The sequence below is a fragment of the Hirundo rustica genome, chromosome 6, assembly GCF_015227805.2.
Source record: "Hirundo rustica isolate bHirRus1 chromosome 6, bHirRus1.pri.v3, whole genome shotgun sequence".
Classification (NCBI taxonomy): Eukaryota; Metazoa; Chordata; class Aves; order Passeriformes; family Hirundinidae; genus Hirundo; species Hirundo rustica.
In genome coordinates, this window is record NC_053455.1 from 58,355,528 (window position 1) to 58,371,573 (window position 16,046).

At 67.6% G+C, this 16,046-nt stretch overlaps 2 protein-coding genes across 3 annotated transcripts; one reads left to right on the plus strand and one right to left on the minus strand.

The window, feature by feature from the left end:
• Positions 1-5,035, plus strand: SIGIRR (single Ig and TIR domain containing). 2 transcript variants are annotated; one of them, XM_040067899.2, is made up of 10 exons: positions 1-82; positions 1,790-1,895; positions 2,175-2,361; positions 2,452-2,582; positions 2,746-2,886; positions 2,995-3,138; positions 3,211-3,313; positions 3,395-3,545; positions 4,130-4,310; positions 4,452-5,035. In XM_040067899.2, the coding sequence occupies exons 2-10, from the start codon at positions 1,889-1,891 to the stop codon at positions 4,652-4,654; spliced, it is 1,248 nt and encodes a 415-aa protein (XP_039923833.1). In that variant the 5' UTR covers positions 1-82; positions 1,790-1,888; the 3' UTR covers positions 4,655-5,035. The 2 variants fall into 2 exon arrangements, with proteins under 2 accessions (XP_039923833.1, XP_058277093.1); XM_058421110.1 differs by lacking the exons at positions 1-82; positions 1,790-1,895 and having other exon boundaries at positions 2,195-2,361; positions 2,433-2,582.
• A 1,022-nt stretch (positions 5,036-6,057) lies between these two features.
• Positions 6,058-12,327, minus strand: PKP3 (plakophilin 3). Its single transcript, XM_040068136.2, has 13 exons — positions 12,108-12,327; positions 11,033-11,109; positions 10,223-10,929; positions 9,742-9,865; positions 9,415-9,619; positions 9,032-9,206; positions 8,761-8,878; positions 8,387-8,554; positions 7,881-8,066; positions 7,596-7,749; positions 7,211-7,403; positions 6,733-6,820; positions 6,058-6,490 (listed from the first exon to the last, which is right to left on the minus strand). The coding sequence occupies exons 1-13, from the start codon at positions 12,325-12,327 to the stop codon at positions 6,455-6,457; spliced, it is 2,451 nt and encodes an 816-aa protein (XP_039924070.1). The 3' UTR covers positions 6,058-6,454.
• Positions 12,328-16,046: the final 3,719 nt, after the last annotated feature.

Genomic DNA, 16,046 nt, shown 5'->3' on the forward strand with positions numbered 1-16,046 from the left:
TTCCAAGCACCGATCTGGCCGGTCGGGTCGGCTCAAGCGGGAGGCGACGAGCAGGAAGCCTGCGGCTGGGGAAGCTCCAAAGGTAAATGCAGCTCAGTTCTGCTTCCCTTTCCATGCCGAAGCCGCCTCAGATGAGGTCAGCAGGGTTTCATCCTCACCCCATTCCCCGTGCATTCCCATTCTGACTCTCCTCCAGCTCTCCACCCCGCTTGCTCCCCCGGCACACCCACCCCGCAACTCCATGGCGTTGGTGTCTCCCTGCCCTCCTCGCTTTCCCCATGGCCGTGCTTTAGGGAATGCCACGCCCAGACATCATCCACCACCCCACAAGGTCCCCACGGCCCTCTGCCTCAAACCCGGGGTGTCCTCACGCCAGGATGTGGGAAATGGGAGCCACTGCTGCCCGTTAGCCGGTGCTCCTCTCTCCCTGTCATCCAGCACTGTCGTTCCCTGGAGCAAAGGGCTCCAGGGGCTTTGGGGCCTCCCCACACCCCCTGCCAGGCTACAGCTTGTTGGAGCTTCCTTATTCCAACCATCAGAGAAAATGCCTTAGGAGTGACCCCTCCAGGAGCAGAGCCAGGTAGAGACAGCCCCACGCTGCCCTCCCGAGCATCTCCCACCCTTTCTCCATGCGAAATCCAGGTGGGCTGGCTCATCTTCTTCAACCCATCCTCTTCCTTCCCTGGCCATGGAGAAACTCGGTTAATACTTAGATATAAATGACTTCCAGCTGGTCAAGCTGAACACGTCCTGGGCGTCTCTCGCGTACCTTGATCCCTGGTTTTACCCCATGCCTGGCGCTGGGCTGTTCCAGAGGGAAGCACCGTGCCTGCATCCCTGCTCCGAGCCAGGCAGCACCACAGACCTCCCCTTCCCATTCCACCAACAAACACGGGGGGACCAGCCCCCCTGGGATCCCACCCAGAATCAGGGTGCATCCAGGAGCGCTGAAGCTCCAGAGCAAAGAGGAGCCCGGGGAGAGGCTTTCACCCCTCCTGACTCCCAGAGTTAGGCCAGGTGTTTACCATGGAAACCATGACGTCCCTGAAACTCCCACCTCAGCCCCAGCACCCGCATCCCCCGCATCAGGTGTGTAGGGACAGAGGAACGCAGCCTGGTCCAGCTCTGCCCCGCTGTCTGCTCTCAGTATCCGCCTCTTCCCACGGGGCTCTCGCAGTGACCCCGCCGGTGATGCCAGCTGAGAGGGGCCCCTGGGTGCCATCCCTGTGCTCCCCGCTGGCCTGGAACGCTGTGCAGCTGTGCCAATCCCTGCACAGCCACGGGGTAGCAACGCGCCGGGGCTCCCAACGGGCCGGGAACACCGCACCCGCCGGGGAGCTCTCCAGGTGGGAGGCTGCGTTTCCATAAACAAACCAGACGGCTGGTAATTAGCAGGTTCAAGGGCATGTCAGGCTGGAGGCAGCTCTGCAGCCCAGGCAGGGGCTTGGCAGGTGAAGGAGGTGCCACTGAGACCCCCCAAAGCTGCGGAGGTCCACGGCTGAGCTAATTTCCCCACCTTGGTTTTGGATTTTGGCCTTTTTTTTTAAATCCTGCAACCCTCAGCTAGTCATTAATCATCTCCCACGCATAAATTCGCGGTTGGGAAAGCCAGGCTGGGAGTCAGTGCAGGGAGGGCAGGTGACACAGTGGCCACCAGACTGTGGGTGGGACGTGGCTTTACCGCAGAGCAGCACCCACCACCCCCGGACGGAATCGCTGTGGGGGCCGATGGGGGTGGCCGGGCCCTCCCTGTGCCAGCACTCATGGAGCTGTTCCCGGTCTGTCCCAGGCCCAGCCCGCCCTGTGGCAGAGGCAGGTGGACTTTGCCTCCCCCGGAAGACGCGGTGTGAGATGCTGGCAGCACCCACGCCTGTCACCTGAGCGCGCCATGGCAGGTGGGTGAAATCCCAATTCTCCCCTGTTCTCGGCTGGGAAGGATCCCTGTGCAAGCTCAGCTGGGGGTCCTGCTCTGGTGTCACCTCTTAGGGTGCCGAGGGTCCTTCCCAGCCCCGCCAAACCGGCTCAGCCTGTTGCTAAAAAGCCACAGTGAGCACCACTCGCTGCCAGACCCCCAAGGCAGAGCTCGTTTTTCCGGGATGGCTACAGCAGTCACATGCCCTGGGGGGAGATGGATCAGCTTTCCCATCCAAGCCCCCTCCCCTCTGTGCCCCCAGACCTTTGCAGCGTGCCCCCCGAATTCCTGGTGCCGGCCGCCAACGAGACGCTGCGCCTGGTGCTGGGGAGCCGGGTCGAGCTGAACTGCACCGTGCGCTGGGCGGGCACCGAGCGCTGCCAGCCCATTCCCGCCTGGAGCAAGGATGGGCAGTGGCTGGGCAGCGGGAGCAGCCAGGACACTGTCTGGTGAGGAGCCTGCCGTGGGGACATTCATCCGTCTGCTTTTGGGGGGTGTCACCACACGGCCCGACCCACAGCATCCCCGTGTCCCGTCAGGTCTGGCCAAAACTCCTCGGAGCAGCTCCTGGCCAGCGTCCTGCAGCTCAACCTCACCCACGATGCCGATTTCGGGGTGTTTGCCTGCTGGATCAGCAACGCCACGGCCACCTTCACCCTGCAGCGAGCAGGTAGGGACCTGCTGGGGACAGGGAGGGGGCGTCCCACCGAGAGCCCGAGTGCACGGGGGGATTGACGAGAGTGATAGGGGCCCTGCCGCCCCTCCCACATCGGGGTGCAAACCTGCACCAAGCCCAGGTATGCTGCTCACCGTGCCCTTCCCGGTCCTGGCAGAGGCGGCGGGACACGTGCCGGCGGTGCTGGCAGCTCTCCTGGTCCTGGTGCTCCTGGTGCTCCTGGCTGTGCTCTATGTCCAGTGCCGCCTGAACGTGCTCCTCTGGTACCGGGACCGCTATGGAGAGCTGGAGCTCAACGGTGAGCCGGAGGTGACGCCCCTCTGGGGACGGCCTCCTGCGGTCCGGGGGCTCACACAGCCCTTCCCATGTTATCCTTGGATAACATGTTATCCGTGGATCTCCCCAGATGGGAAGCTGTACGATGCCTACGTCTCTCACGCCACTGCCGCCGACGACCGTAAGTTCGTCCACTTCATCGTGAAGCCGCAGCTGGAAAACCGCCACGGCTACAAACTCTTCCTGGACGAGCAGAACATCCTGCCCAACTCAGGTGGGCACCGCGCAGGGCTGGGCAGGGGGTGACACAGGGACCTGGGGGCTTGACACCCCGCTTCGCCCACAGAGCCTTCAGCTGACCTCATCATGAATGTCAGCCGCTGCCGGCGCCTCATCGTGGTGCTCTCCGTCGCCTACCTGGAGCAGGATTGGTGCAACAGCAACTTCAGGTGGGAGCAGAGCAGCTCCCCAAGGAGAGGAGAGGGGCTGGCGGCTCCCTCACCCTCCCCTGTCACCCACCTGTCTCGCAGGGAAGGGCTCTGGAGGCTGCTGGAGCTTTCCAGGAAACCCATCTTCATCGTCTTTGAGAGCCAGTACCGGGAGATCGCTCACCCTGCCATCACCCTGCTGAAGCAGCACCGAAGCACCGTGACCCTGCTGGTGTGGAGAGCCAGCTCCATGGTGAGTGCCGAGCAGGATCCCGACCCTCGCCCAGAACCCCTTTCTCCTCCCCAGCACCCCACTGTGCCAGCCTCCCTGCTGCCCTTGGGGGAGAGCTGAGCAGGACCCATCCCACCAGCACCCCCCCCCATTCCCAGCTCCCCATTTTGGGTCAACTTCCCTGCTGCCCTCTGGGGCTGCGCCCCAGGCTCCAGGGCTAAGGAGCAGGTTGGGGCGCTTACCTTTTGGAGGACATTTAAGAAGCCAACCAGAAGAGCCCCAGATATGGGATCTCGCCCCCCAAACCTGCAGGGTCAGGACTCCGTGACACTGCAGGGCCTCCCCAGCCTCAGCTCCCACAGCGGAGCTTTGGCCCAGGGCCGCTCCGGACATTTTGGGGCCAGGCTGGGAGCCGGAGCCCTGGGGAGCGTTCCAGCAGGTCGGGCCGGTTTCTCCGCCGGCGCGTGGGCACGGTGCCACGCCGGAGCGCAGCCCTCACCTTGGCCCAGCTCCCAGCGCCGGGGAGAGCGAGTCGAGCCCGTGAATCCGTGTGGGACCGTGCTCCGGTGGTCCCGGCCCGGCTCATCCCCTCCCGGCCCGTGCAGACCCCGTCGTCGGACTTCTGGAAGGAGCTGTGCCTGGCCCTGCCCCGCAAGGTGTCCTTCCCGGGGAGCGTGGGGGACCCGCAGACCCAGCTGCAGGAGGACAAGGACCCCATGCTGATCCTGCACAGCAGCTACCTGGACAGCGCAGGGGACTTGGACCCAGACGGGGACCTCGGCACAGGTCCGTGTCCCTGCTGGCTCCTCCTGAGGGGACGGACGCGCGCTGGAGGGCTCCCCTGGGCTTTGCCTCCTGCTCCTGTGTCGGTGGGGTGGGTCCAGCCCCTTCCCCCTCCACCTAAATCCATCTCCCTGCTCCTGCCAGGCCTCCGAGGGCGCGTCTTCGGAAGCCCCCAGCCGCCCCGCCTCGGTGGCCGCAGTGCTCCCAGGGCTCTGGCACCCAGTGGGACGGAGGAAGCGCAGCTGCGGGACGGGCAGCGCTCCGAGCTCGACGTCTCGGATCTGGGATCGCGCAACTACGGCGCCCGCACGGACTTCTACTGCCTGGTGACAGAGGATGACATCTGAGCAGGACCACAGGTGTCCCCCATCCCTGTGGGGACAGACGGACCAGGTCAGGGCTGAGGAGCCTGGGAATCATGGGATCAGAGCCACGGCCATGCTGGGAAAGCAGGAGCTGGTTCTGAAGTGGAAAACTGGAAAACCATCGCCAGGAGCACCCTGCCTGTAGTACCTCAGTGCCACCCCTGAGTGCCACCCAGGTGGCTGGGCCCTGTCCCTTGCAGTGGGTGGCAGGGGCGTTCTTCCTGCGTGATGGACAAGTGCTGGCATGGGCGATGCTCTCCAAGGAACAACGTGCCCCAGCCCCAGGGAGTGCCCGACGGGAGTGGTGGCAGCACCTTTGTCCCGTATGGAAACCCGTGTGACAATAAAAGGCCGCTGCACCCACTGGGTCTATCCATGATGGGGACACAGGTGACACGGGGCGGGTCTCCCCACCGCAGGCAGTGCTTCGGTCTGTCCTTCCCACACCAGTGTCCCACTAACCCAGAGCCACGCCAGGCAGAGCGGGAGGAGGTGAGCTCACCCTGTGCTGGTGTCCCCACGGCACTGGTGTCCCCGGGGCACTGTCCCCCCTCCCAGCTGCCATCCGAACGCAGGCGCAGGTGGGCATCGCTCAAGGCCTTTATTTCAGGGGTACACAGGGAGGGAGGGGTTGTACACAGAGAGCTGCAGAGCCCGACACCCCGTGACCCCGAGCTGTGACTGCACCGTGAGCCGCTCCAGCCCCTCCGCCCGCTCCCCCCATCCTCCCACCCCTCTACCTACCCTGCATCGTGCCCCTCGGGGTGCCCTGTGCTCCCCAAGCGTGGGGGCTCCCCCAGCCCCAAATCCACCGGCAGCCCAAAGCCAGCCCCAGCCCAGCCGTGTGTCCCCTCCCGGCCACCACTGTGGCACGGAGAGCGTTGGACCTGTGAGCACCCAGCACCGGGGACACCGGGGGCAGCTCCCCACCCACGGGGCGACGCTGCTCAGCAAACACGACCCGGACGGCCCTGCCCGGATCCTGCTCCTGCTGCGCCAGCAGGGCCCAGCCCTGGCAGCAGCTGGCGAGGAGCGACAGCAGCGGCTCTGCCACCCTGGGACGGTCCCCACAGGGTGACAGATGGCACCCCGAGGCCCTCCCAGGCTTCCTGCAGTGAGGGCACAGGCAGCCCCATCAGGCACGCCCTCCCTGCCCACCCTCCCTAGCGAAGGGGGAACGCAGCGCCGTCACGGCGTCGCTTCCCAGCTCCCTGCGGGCCCTGTGCCACCCCATAAACCGTGGGAAGCCACCTCAGAGCCCTCCAAGCCCCCAAGCCATGCAAAGCCCCATCCCCACCCGGCCAGGGCAGAGCGAAAGTGTAGCCCAGAGCACATCCCAGACTGGCACAGGGCACGGACACCCTCCCGGCCCCGCGGCTCCGACAGCTGGGATGAAGCACCCCCAGAAGCCCCCTTGCCCCAGAATGGCCCTACAGCAGCCTTCCCAACCCCCTGCAGCTCCTGCCCCCCTGTCAAGCTGCAGGCCAAGCCAAGTTTTGCAGACAGCTGCCTGAGAGCGGGGACGGCCCCCAAGGGGCGCCATGGGGCAGCCCCCCCTAACTGGGGTCCCAGCGGGGCCCCACAGCAGAGCCAAAAGCAGCCGCTGGATTTCAGGCTGGGCAGGAGGGAGGACAAGTGTCCCGCAGCCAGGGAAAGGGGGAGGTGCACGATGGAATGTAGGGATTGGGCTACAGAGCTGGGGTCCGGCGGCGCGCAGCCTCCCCACGGCACGGCCGGCAGCACGGAGCATCCCAGCGAGGCGTTCCGGCTCCCAGGGTGTCCTCACAGGCTGAGGAAGTCCTCCTTCCGGTACCCCTTCTGCAAGGAGACAGCGCCATCAGGCACACGGAGCCCCTCGGCTCCGGCGCTGACGTGCCACGCTGTCCCCACCCCACCTGCTCTGGGATGTCCCCACACCTGAGGAAAAGCAGGCGTGGAGCGGGGCCCCACCATATCCTGGGAAGCATTTGGGCGGTGTGGCTCTCCAGGATGAATCCTCTGGCCTTGATTCCCCAGGGATCCTCCTACTGGCTGCAGGAGGCTCTGGAATGGGTACATACCATCTTGAAGTCCCGGTGGAGCTTGGTGTACTGCCACATGTTTCCCAGGAGGCTGGCGGCGGCTCGGGATGACTTCTCGTTGTCCGAGCTGGGAAAGGGACAGGATGCAATGAGGTTTTGGGGACCACTGAGCACGGGACAGTGCTCACCAGCCCAAGGTGACCACCCCACAGGGATTGGGGTCTTAGTGTGGGTGGGGAGAGGCAGGAGGGGAACCTCTGGATCCCACCACAATAAGCAGGAGCAGAGGGAGGTTCCCTGACTGAAAAAGGCAGCTGTGGCTATGGTGGGGTGTCCTTATGGGGTGGTCAAAGGGCTGGCAGGTGGCCACGGGGCTACTCTGAGCCAGTCTGGGGACTCCCAACACCAAGGCTTGGGAAGGGAAACTTGTGACCCTCTTCCGCTGTGCTGGAGCGAGAGGAGGGAGGGGAGAGCAGGACAGGAGCCCAGGGGCGGGCTGGGACACGGCAGCTCCCACCTGTCCCGTCGCTTCTTGATGAAGAAGAGCTTCCTGAGGCCGTCGAAGTAGACGATGTCGCGGGCGGCCATGGGGCTCTCCACCACCAGGTTGTTGAGCACGGCGATGATGTTCACGATGACGTCGGCAGGCGGGGCCTTGTCCCCGACGCTCCCGGGCAGCTTCTCGATCAGGTGGCTGACCACCTTGGTGGCTGTGGGCAAAGGGCCCATCAGGGCTGCTGGCCGGGGCCAGAGGGGACAGAGACACGTCTGGCAACAAGGGATCGGCTGCAAGTGCGGAGGCAGCAGGCAGGACGGGGTTGGGACGCGGCTGGAGATAACGGGAGGCAAAGGAAAAGGTTGGGAAGCACTGCCCCCAGCCCCGGTTCACCCCCGGCACTCACACATCTCGTCCTTATTGCGGGCATGGCGGGACAGGTTGCGGATGAGGCCAGTGAGGGAGCGCAGCTGGTGGTGGTCGGCGGTGCGGACACGGTCCAGCACGGGATTCAGGATGCGCTCCTGCTCCAGCGCCAGCCGGCTCAGCACACCCGCCCACTGCAAGGCAAACACCCCTTGGAGACCCTGACAGCTCCCTCCTCCTCCTCCTCCTCCCACTTGGGGTGAACCCTTCCCGCACGGCTGTGACGGGCAGGCGGTGGGGACCCCCCGCTCTCCCCGGGCCCCACCCTGCGGTCCCCGGCTGTGATGTTCTGCAGGGCGCCCGAGGCCGCCTCCGTCGTGTGCTTGTTGAGCTCGCAGCGCTGCAGCAGCCGGTTGTAGATGCCCACGATCTGCGGGTTCCAGAGCCACTCCATGCCCTTGGGGTCCTTGGAGACCTCCGTGAAGGTGACGATGTCCGCGTTCAGGTAGTGCTGAGGGACAGGGGCGTTGTTAGACTCCACGGCGTCCCTCACTGCCAGCGTTCCCTTTTCCCTGCCCGCCTGGCCTGAATTGCTGGGCAGGGAGCCGGGCAGGTCACCCTGGCTGCATCATGCCCCACAGCAAGGAAAACCGGGGATTCAGCAGCCTGATTCACCCCAAACACCTGATTCACTTTCCGCTGAGCTCACCCCTGTGTCCCACCCAGCAGCCGAGGCTGGCGTCCACCTCCGCCCTGGCATCACCTCCGCTGCCAGCGCTTCCCAGTGCCAGCTCCGCCCCGGTGACACGGCCAGGACGTGTCCCCACTGACCTCCCGGGCTTTCTTGCTCTGGGGGCTGAAGCAGCCCACCAGCTCCCCCGTCACCGTGCCGCCGGCGTTCCTCCGGTGGCCCTCGAGGCGCTGGAGCGAGGACGGGGGCATCTCGTCGTACAAGCGGTAGGAGAGGTTGCGCAGGACACAGACAGCGTTCTCCACGCTCTGGGGGGGCACAGGGGACACGAGGGTGTCACCCCTGGGCCACCTGCAGGGCGTGTCCAGCTGGCACAGGCGCTCCGTGGCAGAGTCACGACGCCGGCTGTGCCCACTGAGTCTGGAGAGAGCCGGGCCGGCTCTCCCAGCATCTCACCAAGACGTGCCTTTGCACAGCGGCACCGCAGCTCCCCCAACACCAGCTCGGGGCTCACCTTGTCCTCTGACTTCCCCACCTCCAGGGAGCTGTTCACATAGTGGATCATGGAGTCCACCAGCCCGTGGCACTCGCGCATCTTCTGCCGGGTCTGCTGGCTGGCAGAGCTCAGGTTCCTGCATGGGAACGGGGTTCTGTCATGGAGAGAAGGGGATCCCCCCCACAGCCACGCCCCCTTCCCGAGTCCAAAAAAGAGCTCTGCAGACAGTGCTCCTGTCTCTTCCTCCCTCCAAAACTTTGCTCCCAGTGGGAGGACCTGCAGGAGATACCTGAGGAAGCCCGTGGAGTTATAAAAGATCTCTGCCTCTGAGGGGTTCTGCTGGATGACACCCGAGCCCCCCAGCCCAGAGAGAGGGACCAGGACCAGGTCTGTGAGCTGCTCCAGTGTGTCCCGGGCCAGGCGATCCTTCAGGTTGTCGCTGGAGGACAGATTCCACAGGATCCCTGCACAGAGAGGGGACCCTCAGTACCGGAACGGCTGGAGAGCACATCCACCCCAGCTCCCCTCCCGGTGGGGCTCGTGCTGGTGATAACCAAGCAAAGGGATCATCCCCGTGGAGCGCCATCCCCATGGAGCTCTACCCACAAGAGGGGAGCAGAGGGCCATTCCCGGGGGATCGGGACCGCCTCCCACCCCGCTGTTGTCCCCAACCTGTGACATTCTTGCGCAGCTCGTCGTCGGGCTCCCGCAGGGTGCGCATGAGCTCGTAGATGCCGTTCTCCTCCACCAGCGCCAGCTTGTTCTCGGCGTTGTCGTAGATGAGGTTGCGCATGGCGCCGGTGGCGTGGCGCTGCACCTCCTGGTTCGGGCTGTTGAACAGCTTCACCAGCTTGGGCATGGCCTGCAGGCTGCGGGCCTGGGGGGCGGCCCGGGGGGGTCAGACATGCTGCGCTCCCAGGGCTCCCTCCGGCTCCTGCACCTGCCCTCGGTGTTGGAGGGGCTGGGAAAGCCCCTGCTCCCACCTTTCCCGGGGCTCACCTGCTTCTTGGCGCTGCTGTCGCTGTAGCACTTGTGCTGCAGGTAGGCAGCGCCCAGCACCTGCAGGTTGGGGTCACTGGCGATCAGGTACTTCACTGCTGAGGGCAGGTCGATGTCGTCAAACCTGGAACCACAGCCAGGTGAGTCCCAGCAGAGGGTCCCACAGGATCCTCCAGCTCTGCGCCCCACCGCGGCCCTCATCTCCAAAGAGCCCCACCAACCCATCTCCTTCCCACTGCGCCCTAGGCGTGGGACTCCATTCCCAGGGGGACGAGCATCATCCTCCTGCCACGTCTCAGGATGCGTCCACGGAGGAGCCGGGCTCAGAGGCAGGACACGCTCGGAGGTCAGCCCGTGCTGTGGTCCATCACCACGGGACCAAGCCGCGCCCACCATCCCACCCCTCTTCCCAACATCCCTCGTGCCCAGCAGGCCACCACAGCGGGGACGCGGGCCGAGACACCGCGGAGCAGCCCCTCACCCTCCGGCGTGGTGCCCGAGCAGCGCGCCGTGCCCGTTGTACATCTCCATGGCGCGCGGCTCCGCGAGGTGGTGGCCGGACTCGGCCAGGCTGCGCACGGAGGGGGCGCGGGAGCCGTGCTCCCCCAGCCCCAGGAAGGCGCCGCTGCCTCCCGCCGGCACCGTGCCGAAGGAGCCGGCGCTCAGCCGCGAGCGGTTGTTGCTCTGGAAGCGCTGGAGCGTGCGCATGGCGGGCGCGCGGATGGTGCGGCTCGGCGGCCCCTCGGCGCCGTCCAGCCAGTCGCAGGCGGCCTTGGTGGCCGTGCCGGCGCTCAGCTGCCGCTCGAAGGCGAAGGAGCGGCCGAAGCCGCCGGCGGCCTGGCTCTTGTAGAGCTGCCGGTGCCCCGGCGCGTCCAGCTGCTCCGACAGGACGCTGTAGCGGTCGTCGGCCAGCGGCAGGGGCCCGTCGGCCAGGCGGAGGGAGCGCAGCGACAGCGTGTCCAGGTTCTGGCGGCAGCGGAAGTTGCGCTCGTGGAAGGAGCTGGGCCGCGGCGAGGCGGCGGCCGCCTGCGAGGCCGCGTAGCCGGCGACGTAGGCGCGGCCCTTGGGCAGGCCCCCGTTGCTGATGGCGGCCACGCGCTTGTGCGGGGTGAGGTCCACGGCCGAGCGCGAGGACCAGCCGCTGCCCCGCAGCGTGCAGAAATCCTTCTTGGCCAGAGGCTGGTACAGCTGCGGGGGGAGAACGGAAGGCTAGGAGTCCATCCCTCCGTCCCCACCGGGCGAGCTCGGAGCTCTCACCGCGGTGGGCGGGGGACGGAGGCCCGGTACGTACCGAGGCTTTGGGATCCACACCATTGCTCTGGGAACGGGAGCTGAAGGAGGAGCGCAGGGTCGAGCTGTACTGACCACCTGCAGGACAGCCACAGAGGAGGCAGCGTGAGCGTGGGCAGGGCAGGAAGGGACACGGAGATCAAAGATCGCCCCGGCTCATCCCAGGGGGAACTGCTGCGGGAACCGCGGCAGCGCAAGCGGAGCTGGGGGGGACGAAGGGGCGGGAGCAGGCCGCCTTCACCTGCCCGCTGGCCACGGGGAGCAGAAGCGGCCGTCCCGCCCCGCCTCGTGCCCCGACGGCGAGGGCACTAATTGCCACCTTGGCGGGGACGCCGCGGCGCAGCCCGCTCCCCCCTGCCGCAGCTGGATCGGCAGCCAGGCACCCCCCACAGCCAGAGCCAGCTCCCCCGCGCCGGGAACGGGACCCTGGCAGGGACCCGGGTGCCCCGCTGCCCCCCACGGCACCTCACTCTGCCCATCTGCCCGGCCACCGCCCCAGGGCCGCCGGCGGGACGGGACAGGGACGGGACAGGGCTGGCGGTGCCAGGAGCGTGACTCACACCTGGGGCAGCCCTCGGGCTGTCAGAGAGGGTCTGTCCCCACCACCGGGGTCCCTAGCACGGGGGTCGGGGCCCGGGGGATCCCGGCGGTGCTGGGCGGGGCGGCAGGGCGGAGGCCGCCGGCGCAGACGTTAAATGGAGGAGCTGGAGCTCGGCCAGCGCTGGCGCTCAGGGCTGGGGGGGCTCTGCCAGGGCGGGAAAATCCTCCCCCCCGCCAGCCCAGTGCAGGCTGCGGGACCCCGCCAGCGCAAAGCCCTCCAAGGGCAACTGGGGAAACTGAGGCAGGACCCCCAGCGGGGTGAAACGAGCCCGCGCTGGGGCTCAGCTACCCCCGGTCCCAGTGCTGGGGATGCTCGGGGGCCTTCGGGGAACTTGGTCAGGGCGGGGGGCACCCGCCAACCCGCAGCCAGGGCGCGCCCAGAGCTCAGTGCCGGCCGAGGGGCTCCCACCACCCGTCCCACCGCGTGTTCCCGGGGGGTCCTGGGAAAGGGCGGGGGGGGGGGGGTCGTCTCCCACCTCTGGTGCCGTCGGCGAGATCCTCGGGGTGGGCGGGCGCTTGGCCCCGCAGCATCATGCGGATGCGGACCTGCTCCTGGACACGGGCGCTGCGCAGCCGCTGGGCCTCGGCCGCCTCCCGGCCACGCTCGTCCAGCTGCCGGTCCGAGGGCAAGGCCAGCGAGCAGACGCCGGCCTCGGGCTGCAGGGCCGACAGCAGGAACGCGTTAGTCTCCTGCATGGCGACGAGGGGGCCGCGGCCAGCCCGGCCGCCCTGCGCAGGTGAGCGGCGGCAGTGGCGGCGTTCCGGCGTTCCCCAGCCGTAGGGAGGCTCCGTCCCGGCCCGTCCGTCCCGCCCCGCCGCCACGCCTCGCCGGAAAAAGGAGGGGGCCCCACCGGGGCCCGCTGTCACCATTGACACCGTCACCATCGTCACTGCCGCAGGTGGAGGTGCCCAGGGGTGACCTCGTGGGGACAAGGGAGACGGGCGGACCAGGGGTCCGGGGGTCTCCTACCTCGGGAGAAGTCAGGATCCCCTCAGGCAGTCACCCCCTGACTCCTGGGCAGCCGCACCGGTGAGCCCCAGAGCCCCACGCTGTCCGACAGATGAGCCCAAGACCCCCGGGCAACCTCCCAGAAGAGCCCCGGGCTGCCCGGAAGCCTCCCCATTGATCCCTGTGCCACTGAACCCTGGACCCCCGCATTACTCCTCCAGTGAGCCCTGGAGTCTCACGTGGTCTCCTAGGAGAGCCCCAGACCCTCGGAGAACCTTCCTGCTGACCTCCAGAGACTCACATGGCCCTGCCACTGAGCCCCAGACCCGACAATGCCTCGCCAATAAACTCAAGACCCCCAGGAAACCTCCTAGGAGAGTGCCCCGGACACCTGTATGATCTCTCTGTACAGCTCTGGACCCCCAGATTGTCACTCCGGGGATCCCCAGACCCCGACACGGGCTCCCCTAGGGGTGTCAGAGACCACCAGGGCAATCCCTCGACTGGCCCTGACCACAAAGGCCCAGACTGCCTCAACAGGGACCCCCAAACCGCTCAAAGCCACTTTCCAGGAGCACTCTGGAGCCCCATCTGGCACGGGGGTCCGGTCTGGACTGGGGGCTCCCTGCAGTAATTCCTGGCTGGGCCCTCCCTGCTTTGCTTTTCAAATCAGCCCGGGAATGAAAAAAAACCCAACAAAAAACACAACAATAATAAAGAAGGGGCGGCTGAGCGCCGCGGGCCCGCGGTGACGAACGCGGTGACTCAGGCCCCGCTGCCACCACAGGTACTAATTAGCCTCGCCCCACCTGCCGAGCCGCCCCACGGCAGCCAGAGCCGGGACAACCACGTTCTCCCTGCCCGCTGCGCTCGGGATCAGCTCCCGAAATCCCCCCGCAGCCCGGGCTGACTGAGCCAGCAGCTCGTTCCCGGGCAGAGCCGGGGCCGTTCTCAGCTGCCCCGCTCCGTGTCACGGCCGGGCGGTGTGCGGTGAGCGTGGCCCCGCGGCTCTGCGGCCGGCCCCGGCTCGGCGTCACCGCTCCGGCGGCGTTCCGGGTTTACAACACCCGGCGGTGACACGGCCTGCGCTTCGGTCGGGGGTGAAAAGGGCGGCTGTCCCCGAGGAATGTGCCGCCGTCAGCAGGAGCCGGGACAGGGGCGGGGTGGCAAGAGCTGCGGGCCAGCGCTTTGGGGTGACGGCCCCCCCAAATCACCCCTGGCGGCACCGTCCCCATGTGCCGGCGACCGACGCGGGGGTGAGAAGCCACCTCCGCAGCTCTGGGGTTTGCGGGGGGCCCCTTTTCGCCCAGGGGTCACCCCTGAGCCTTTTGGGGTACGGCAGCCAGGAAAGCCCCCCCCGTCTCCTCTCCCACCGCGGCACCACCCCACGGGCGCACCGAGTTTGGCAGCGCTCGGCGGGCGCTCCCAGCCCTCCGAGCCCGGATGAATCACGGGTTCCCCCCGCAGCGGGCGGAGGGGGTGGATCGCTCCCTCTGCAAGCCGACACTTGCCCGCCGTCCCCGTGCCAGGATCCCGGGGGATCGGGGCCATCCCGGGAGGCCCCCAGCCCCAGGGGACAGAGGGGCTCCGGGGACAGCCCTGAGCCCGCTGGCACCCGCACCTTCCCGCAGCTCTGCCTCCCTCCCAAACCCCGATTCCCCCAGCCTAACACCGCCCTGCAGCTGACAAATGGAAATTTGGGGGTCCCGGGGGGATTCAAGGAATGCCTGGAGCCGGAATGGGCAGCGCTGGCCTCATCAAGCAGCTCGTTAGTTGGGGAAGGATAGGAGGGGGATACACGCACCGGGATGGCTTAAAAACGGCAAATCAGCACAAAGAAAACACTTGGAGCAAAATCCAGGGATTCCCCAGGGGATCCGACCGCAGCTGGGAATGACTCAGAGGTAAATAAACCCAGTCCGGGGTCCCTACAGCAGCCGCCGACCGCCCCCCAGCCTGGAGGCACCCCCGTCCCTCCCTCGCGGGGTGACAGAGCCGCATTCCCGGGGAGCCCCGGCTCCCGGCAGCGCCGCGTCCTCTCCCACCCCCCGAGCAGCGCCGAGTGCCCGTCCCCACGCCCGGGTCCCCAGGGCCGGCCGTGCCCGTCGGTGTTGGGGCGGGGAGCGGCCGCCGGGGCTCCACGCAGCCCGGACACCGCGCACACGTGCCAGGAGCCACGCCGGGGACAGCGAGGCACGGGGAGGGAAGGGAGGGACGGGAAAACCTCGGGGCCGGAGCTGGCTGCTGCTGGGCAGCCGCGTTGGAGCCCCAGACCCCCGGGCACCATCCCCGGCCGGCGGGTGGGGACAGGGTGCGCGGCGGGGCGAGTGACACCGGCTCTCCGCGGGGACCCGCGGTGGGGACAGCGGTGACGATGGCCGCGGGAGCAACCGGCACGTACCTGGGAGGGTGGCCCCGGAGGGCCGTCGTCCTGCAGCATCCTCGGGCGGGCAGGTGCACCCCTGGGTGCTGCGGGGTGCGGGTGGGCGCCGGCGTCTGCGGCGGGCGTGGGGTGCGCGGGCCCGCCCCGCACCTCGCCCAACCAGTCTCCTGGCAGGGGTGTTTGCATGGAACCCGCTCGCCTCCCCGCCGAGCCTGGGACCTCGGGGCTCACCGGGGCTCCTCAGAATCGCCAGCGCCGCCGGGGGTCCGCGGGGGGCCAGCGGAGCCACGCGTCGGCCGCCTTGGTGACGCTGCAAAGGGTCCCCAGGGATCCCCACCGCCGCCGCGATCCAAGGTGTCCTTCCTCCCACATGCCCCTGAACACGCAGCTCGGGGCACCCCTGGGTGCAGCAGGGAGGGTTTGGGGGTGCCGGAAGGGGAAGGTGCAGGAGAGGCAGAGCTTGGGGGGCACACACATGTTTTGGGATGCAGAGGGCTCCCCCTGGTTGGCAGGGAGCGTGTTTGTGTGCGTGGGATGGAGCAGGAGCCCTTTGAAGCCAGATAAGCTGAGAGGGAGCGTTTGAAACGGGCCAAACCAGTTTGGGGGGGGGGTCACCACTCAGCTCCTACCACCACTCACCCAGGCCCCCCACCACACCCCACAGTCGGCAGGGGACATCAGGAGGGAGCCCCTGGCAAAGCCCAGCACGGGGCGGGAGGTGCCAGGACCCTCCACGTGGCCACTGCTGCCACGTGTGGCCCGTTCTCAGCCCAGAGATGCCAGCAGGCTCCTGTCCTCCCCCCAGCCTCCACGCCCTCCCCTCTCACGCCCAAGGCTGGGGCAGCCCCTCAGCGAGGGAACTCCATGCCGGAGTTCGCCTCCACCGCCCCGGACAAGCCCCGACGCCTTCGCAGTGTCCCCGCGGGGCAGGGAGGGCCGGGGCTGATCCTCCAGGAGTGGGGACCTGCCCGCACCCCGCTGTCACCTGGGGCTCCAACACCTGGCCCGGGAGAGGCTCCCTGTGGCTCCTGCAATCCCCTGATCCCTGTGCCACCCCGTGGCCCCGGCTCAGCCACCGCCGGA

Coding starts and splice junctions, on each gene's coding strand:
- SIGIRR (XM_040067899.2), top strand. Junction 3,314..3,394: donor TGGTGCAACAGCAACTTCAG/GTGGGAGCAGAG, acceptor CCTGTCTCGCAG/GGAAGGGCTCTGGAGGCTGC. Junction 4,311..4,451: donor AGACGGGGACCTCGGCACAG/GTCCGTGTCCCT, acceptor TGCTCCTGCCAG/GCCTCCGAGGGCGCGTCTTC.
- PKP3 (XM_040068136.2), bottom strand. CDS start 12,327: ATGCAGGAGACTAACGCGTTCCTGCTGTCGGCCCTGCAGCCCGAGGCC. Junction 7,750..7,880: donor TCACAGCCGGGGACCGCAGG/GTGGGGCCCGGG, acceptor TTTGCCTTGCAG/TGGGCGGGTGTGCTGAGCCG. Junction 6,821..7,210: donor ATCAAGAAGCGACGGGACAG/GTGGGAGCTGCC, acceptor TCCCTTTCCCAG/CTCGGACAACGAGAAGTCAT.